Source organism: Choloepus didactylus, chromosome 6, assembly GCF_015220235.1.
Source record: "Choloepus didactylus isolate mChoDid1 chromosome 6, mChoDid1.pri, whole genome shotgun sequence".
Lineage (NCBI taxonomy): Eukaryota > Metazoa > Chordata > Mammalia > Pilosa > Megalonychidae > Choloepus > Choloepus didactylus.
This window is the reverse complement of record NC_051312.1, coordinates 2,197,124-2,203,996: the sequence shown is the minus strand read 5'-3', so window position 1 is coordinate 2,203,996 and position 6,873 is coordinate 2,197,124. Positions and strand designations below refer to the sequence as shown.

Below are 6,873 nucleotides of genomic sequence, written 5' to 3'. Positions count from 1 at the left end.
CGGTTCTCCCGGGCTGCGTTTGCCACCCCCCACCCCCAGATTTAGAGAAGGTGAGCCCAAATCACGTCCTTCCTTCTCTGATCTTTCCAAGACGCCCGGTTACATTCAGGGTGAAACTCCAACTCCTGAGGCCCTCTGAGCCCCGCTGCTGCGCCGTGCTCCTCTCGCCGTCCCCGCGCTCCTCCCCTCAGTCCGCGCACACGTCCCTCCAGCTGCCTCTTCCCACTTCTGCTCCACACACTGGATTGTGAACTTGGCTTTTTTCGGCTCTCTTTATCGCCATAGCCCAAACAATGAAGGAAACATGGCAGGAAACCGCAAAGGTTAGTTCAGTGAATGAAGAAATGCGCTGTAGAACGAAGTACGCTAGGAAAGGAGAAGGGTGAGAGGCTCTGGGGAGGGGGGTGGGAGATACTTCAGGGAACTGGAGCGAGGAGGGAAGGCAGGACCCCAGGGCAGTGAGCCCCCTGTGGACGGGCAGTGTTGATTTAGGGGGTTCAGGGTTAGATGCTCACACGCGAGAACTTGAGGATTGGTCTACCACCTCCAAGGAGAACGGGTAGCATTCAGGAGCCAGCAGGTCCCAGCTGCTCTGGGTTGGCAGGTTCCGGCCTCTGCCAGCCGGTTTGGATCTTTAAATAGGCAGGAAGCTGGGAGGGCACATTCAGGGGAAGAGGTGGCCAATGAGCCAGAGGGGGTGCCCAGTCGCCAAGGCTCCCTCCATCCTGGTGGCATGTTTGGGAGGCTCAGAATGGAGACCAGGGGTTCAGTAAGGGGAGAGTGGGTAAGGGGAGCTGGAGAGCCTGGGGGCCTGCCCAAAAAGAGGCTCCCTGAATCCTTGGCCAGAGCCTCCAGTCCTGCACTGGCAGCAAACAGGGACACAGAAGCTGGACTGGCAGCAGCTGGACTGCGAGCAGCTGGGCTGGGAGCAGCCACAGGAGCCACAGCTCCCCTTGCAGCCCCCATAGGAGTCACTTTTTGTGGGCTCCATTAGCCCTTTGATTTCTGAGGATCTTAATTATGCTGATTAGGGGAATTCCTTCAATTTCTGTTTCCAGCATTATCTCTGGATAATGTTTTTCTCCATTGTGATCGCCTGCTTTCTTGATGGCCTTGGTTTCTTTTTCCACGTTTAAGGTTCTCTCCGATGTCTCGTGATCTTTTCCTCTCTGTTTATGCTTGAGATGGAGCGGGAAACCCAGGTGCGTAAGAGGGCTCCTGGTAAGCTTCATGAGGGGCAGTCACTTAGTTGGCTTTTTCATTGTCAGACCTCCCATTTGTCAACATCTAAAATTTCATTCTCATGATCCACTCATTTCCCTAAGACTTTTCTTGCCTTGATGGTCTGGGGAATGGAAATAGAGTAGTCAATTGTCTGATGGCCAAAATTGTGGAAGCATGGTGTGACTATGAGGATTTTGCATACAGTACACCAGTAGTCATTAATCCTTATTTTAATCCCCAGGCCTCACCACCACCTTCCACTGTGCATGGACTCCCCAAATCCAAAGTCTTTCCTGTTTAATTTTTATGAGAACAAATCTTTGGTCTCCTACCTGGTGGGTGATCACTGGAAGCATAGAGGGGAGGGGGTATAGCTTCTCTGTGTAGAGACATAAAACCAACTCTTTGAATCCCCAAAGGCTAAAATATTGCGAGGCACATAGTAGGACTCCATAAATATATTGGATGGATGGAGGGAGGGAGGGATGCACAGATGTGTGGATGGATGGATGATGGATGGGTACATGGGTGGATGGATGGATGGATGATTGGATGGATGGGTAGGTGGATGGATGGATGTGTGGATAGACGGATGGGTGGATATGTATGTGGGCATATAGATGGATGGGTTGTGAGTGGGTGGGTGTGTAGGTGGATGGATGGATGGGTGGGTGGCAGTGTAGCTCAATACCCTCATTTTCAGTCCAGCGATTTGCCCTAGCCTTCTCTAACACCTGGGTCTCCCGATATTGAACCTCTCATGCATGGATTCTGTGAAGCAAATTCTTTGAAGGCCTCACTATACTTATGCATAGTAACTGCTCTATGACAGCTAGCTATAGTTATTGATAATCTCATTTGTAGCACTGCCAGTTTTAGAGTCTAACTTTCCTGTCTCAGCTAAAAGTTGGGACATTACCATCTTTAAAAAGTTGACCTTGTGCCTTGGCTTTTGTCATCTGTGATTTTAGGTGGTAGAGGAGTTAAAACACATGCAATCAATCCAACATGTTTCATGAAAGGTCCACAGTAAAAGGGGAAAAAATCCTCTCTCTCTCTTACTTGGGGTCTCCTCTTCTACAGGGTTACTAACCCGGAAACTATAGGGCATGGGTGGATATCAGGTCCTACATGAATACTTTAAAATTGTGTGCAAAACTATGTGTTTTTGTGCATATATGTAGATTTGTCTAAGGGGAGATTCATTAAAATTCCAAAGAGGAATACACGAACCAAAAATGTTAAGAGTGGGTCTACCATAGGGGACTGGTGGTTTGATGGGTTGAGCCCTCTACCACAGGATTTGCCCTTGGGAAGATGTTGCTCCAAAGGAGAGGCTAGGCCTCCCTATAATTGTGCCTAAGAGCCTCCTCCCGAATGCCTCTTTGTTGCTCAGATGTGGCCCTCTCTCTCTAGCTAAGCAAACTGGGAAGGTGAAATCACTTCCCTCCCCTCAACGTGGGATCAGACACCCAGGGGAGTGAATCTCCCTGGCAACGTGGAATATGACTCCTGGGGAGGAATGTAGACCTGGCATCATGGGATGGAGAACATCTTCTTGACCAAAAGGGGGATGTGAAAGGAGATGAAATAAACTTCAGTGGCAGAGAGATTCCAAAAAGAGCTGAGAGGTCATTCTGGTGGGCACTCTTATGTACAATATAGACAACCCTTTTTAGGTTCTAGTGAATTGGGGTAGCTGGCGGTAGATACCTGAAACTATCATCTACAACCCAGAACCCATGAATCTTGAAGACAATTGTATAAAAATGTAGCTTATGAGGGGTGACAATGGGATTGGGAAAGCCATAAGGACCACACTCCCCTGTGTCTAGTTTATGGATGGATGAGTAGAAAAATAGGGGAAGGGAACAAACAAACAGACAGACAAAGGTACCCAGTGTTCTTTTGTACTTTAATTGCTCTTTTTCACTTTAATTATTATTCTTGTTATTCTTGTGTGTGTGCTAATGAAGGTGTCAGGGATTGATTTTGGTGATGAATGTACAACTATGTAATGGTACTGTGAACAATCGAATGTACGATTTGTTTTGTATGAGTGCGTGGTATGTGAATATATCTCAATAAAATGAATATTAAAAAAAAAAAAAAAGAGTGGGTCTACAGCATTTGTCCCCAAACTGGAGTGCAGGAAAGAATATTACAAACATATTTGTATGGATTTTAAGCCAAAATGATGAAAAGACAAAACTAATTTGAAATATGTGTCTGGATAAGAGTAAGTGTACATAAAAGGAAGATACACATCTCAGCGTTCATGCTTAAAACCTGCTCACGGAGGCCGAGGCCTGTGCTGGGGGCTGACGGAGAACACTCTCAGGAGCGCCCCTCGCTGCGGATTTAGTCCTGAGACTCTGCTCACCTCACCTGCAGACAGCCCACGGTAAGGGAATGAAGCTCCACCCCAAAGACGTCTCCGAGGTGAAAAACGAGTCCTCTCACATCCTAGGGCAGGCCACCAGCTGTCTGCTGGGTGGTTGACACGTTCTTTCAAGCACCTTGACACAAACGCGTCTGTAGGTCCCCACGGAAGGGCCGCCCCTCACCTGCAGGGCGCGCAGGCACCAAGCTCAGGTGAGCTGCCCCTGCCTGGAACGCAGCCCCGGGGGCTCGCTGCCCTCTCACCCCCGCCGTGCAGAGGGGCGGCTCTAACACACACCACGGGCGACGTCCGTGTTCAATAGCACGGAGGCGCCCCTAGCCAGCTCGTGTCTGAATTCTTTTCTGCAGCACGTTGGGGTCGCGGAAACTGCGCCAGATGTTTTAATTAGGGCAAATGGTCATTTTCTTACTTCCTAGCCCAGGGCTTTCTTTAGCATCAAATGGGCCTGCAAGCAGCCTGCTCCAGGGCTGAACGGGGGCCTCGGAGTGTGGACGGGCCGGCGCCGCAGCCCCGCGCGCTCCCGGGAAGGGCCTGTGCGGTCTGTCCGCGCAGCAGACCCGGGCGGGGCGCTCTCAGCAGTGACACCCGGTGGCAGCGGGAGGAACAGCAGCGGGGAACGGCCGAGACCCCCAGCCTCCCCTTCTGGCTCAGACGCGGAACCAGCCCCCTCTGCGCCCAAGGTTCTTGTGCAATCAAGGGGAGGGAGCCCCAGAAGACCCCAGTCGACTTTCTGCGAATGTGGACCGTGGGCACGCAAGACAGCTGAGTGATCACATTCGTCGCCTGAGTCCAAGCAGTTGGCGCCCTGGGACCCTCTGGAATGTCGCGCGCGCTGCCAGGCCCCGGGGCGCTCTGGGTCCCGTCTGCCTTTCGGTCGCGACCGAGCCCAGCTCCCGCGGACTGCGTGGTGGCCGCGCGGGCGTCGCCTGGCGTCGGCTGGTCCTGGACCGCGAGCTGCCCAGAGGGGCTTTCCCACGCGGGCGGGGGCCTGTCTTCCTAGCCTGCCCGCTGGCCCTACCAGCGCGGCGTGTAAGAGGTGCGCAAGCTGCTCTCCAGGTGAGGGGGCGGAGCCTTCACCTGAGGGTCACCTCCCGCCAGATGCCTTCCTTCCTCGCCCCCTCCCAGCTCCTCCCCCTTCGTACTTACATCAGGGGCCCCCTTTCCATCTCCACCAAGGTGTGGGCTGCCAGATTTAGCAAATAAAAATACAGGGCACCTAGATAAATTTGAATTTCTGATAATCAACGAATAATTTTTAATATATGTTCCACATATTACACGGCACCTACACTAAAAAAAAAAGCATTCATTGTTTATTTGAAATTCTAGTTTAACCGGGCAGCCTCTGTTTCATCTGGCAACCATACCACCAAGGTCACAGGCTCCAGGAGAGGGCTCTGAAAGGCCAGGAGCAAATACCTGACTTACAACCGAGTGCACTTTCTGTGTGCACACTAGCGCAGTCCCAAGATGACGGGACCTTCAGACATAGCCCCTGGCAGGAGCTCTCTGTGCACAGTGAAGACACAGGGCCAGCCTCCTCCAGAGCCCAGAGAAGGGACCCCAAGGATGACGCTGAGCAGGAGCAGCCACGAGCTCAAACCAGACCGCGAGACCAAAGCTGCTGAGAGAGTCACTGACTCCTCCGTGTTTCCTTATGTGTTCCCTGGAAAGGGGAAATCACCTGCTGGACAATTGTTAATGTTTACTGGAGAACAGCAGTCCACAATGCAAAGATGGAGTGTTAAATAAAAGCAGAGTGAAAACAGAAGATATCACAGGATTTAATTGAAAATGCAGTGCCAAGGAGATTCTGTGGAGGGGAAGCACTAACAGGAACAAGGAAGTGACCACCGTGTGCCCAGATCCCACCTGACCCCCGGCAGGTACATAAAGGCTCTCGGCACAGGGGGCCCCACACCTGACCACCTTCCCTCTCCACCTGCTCCTCTGACCGACTCCACCCTCAACCCACCAGGACCATGGGCTGCTGTGGCTGCTCCGGAGGCTTCGGGGGCTGCGGCTCTGGCTGTGGGGGCTGCGGCTCCGGCTGTGGGGGCAGCGGCTCTGGCTGCTGTGTGCCCGTTTGCTGCTGCAAGCCCGTGTGCTGCTGTGTGCCAGCCTGTTCCTGCAACGGCTGTGGCAAAGGGGGCTGTGGCTCCTGTGGGGGCTGTAAGGGGGGCTGTGGCTCCTGCGGGGGCTGCAAGGGGGGCTGTGGGTCCTGTGGGGGCTGCAAGGGGGGCTGTGGGTCCTGTGGGAGCTGCAAGGGGGGCTGTGGCTCCTGTGGCTGCTCCCAGTCCAGCTGCTGTGTCCCTGTTTGCTCCCAGTCCAGCTGCTGCAAACCCTGCTGCTCCCAGTCCAGCTGCTGTGTCCCCATTTGCTGCCAGTGCAAGAACTGAGGCTCTTAATTGAGGCCTCACGTGGCCCTTCCGGTCAAGGCTTCTCCAGCCCTGCCCTGAGCATCATTGAGACCCAAATCATAGCCTAGGCCCTGTAGAGTATAGCCAGACTTTGGGATCCTTCCTAAGAAGAGGCCACCTTATGTCCTTTGCCTCTTAACAAATTCTGTCCCCAAGCCCCACTCGGGCTGATTCACCCTCCTCACTCTGTAGCCTCACCAGCGTCCGGCCACTCAGAGGCAGGAGCTCCTGGACCAAGTCGCGATCCTGCATTTTCAATATAGGAGGAAGTTGGAGTTCACGTTTGGTCAGAGCATGGAGGAGGTTAAAGGGCCTCACTTTGGAGGTGCTTTTCATTTGAAACACCATTTTAACTGAAATCGTCGGCTGCAAATCAATAAAAAACTCTTTCATGCCAACAAATGAAGCACATTGTTCTTGTTGTTGTTATATAGGAATTCCAGGGTGGGGGGTGATGAAGATGCTTGTGGGAGATGCTGACACCCCTCTAGGATGAGGCTGGGGTCTCCGTGGCTCACTTCTCCTTCCTGGCCACCTGCTCCCTTGCTCAGGACCCCTTTTCCTTTCCCATGTCCTATCCGCCATCGATCTGGGCCAGGAGGCTGCCGAAAAGCCCCGAGGGGCTCAGAGCCCTCTCTTTTCCCTGCCCTGGGCTTTTGCCATCTCCCCTTGGGCAGCTCTTGAAACTGGCTTGATCTGATTTTCTCTTTGTTAACCTCTTCCCACTAACCTCTTCTCACTGGCAATTCTTTCTCTCAGCTGCCTTCAGGGAAAACCCTAAATTTCAATCAATGTGGCAGGGTCTGGGAGTGAAGCCGTAACCAC

At 52.8% G+C, this 6,873-nt stretch overlaps 1 protein-coding gene across 1 annotated transcript; it reads left to right on the top strand.

Moving 5' to 3' along the window:
- The first annotated feature begins 5,524 nt into the window (after window positions 1–5,524).
- On the top strand, window positions 5,525–6,027 carry LOC119535931 (keratin-associated protein 5-1-like). The gene has a single exon (XM_037838312.1). The coding sequence runs from the start codon at window positions 5,611–5,613 to the stop codon at window positions 6,025–6,027; it is 417 nt and encodes a 138-aa protein (XP_037694240.1). The 5' UTR covers window positions 5,525–5,610.
- Window positions 6,028–6,873: the final 846 nt, after the last annotated feature.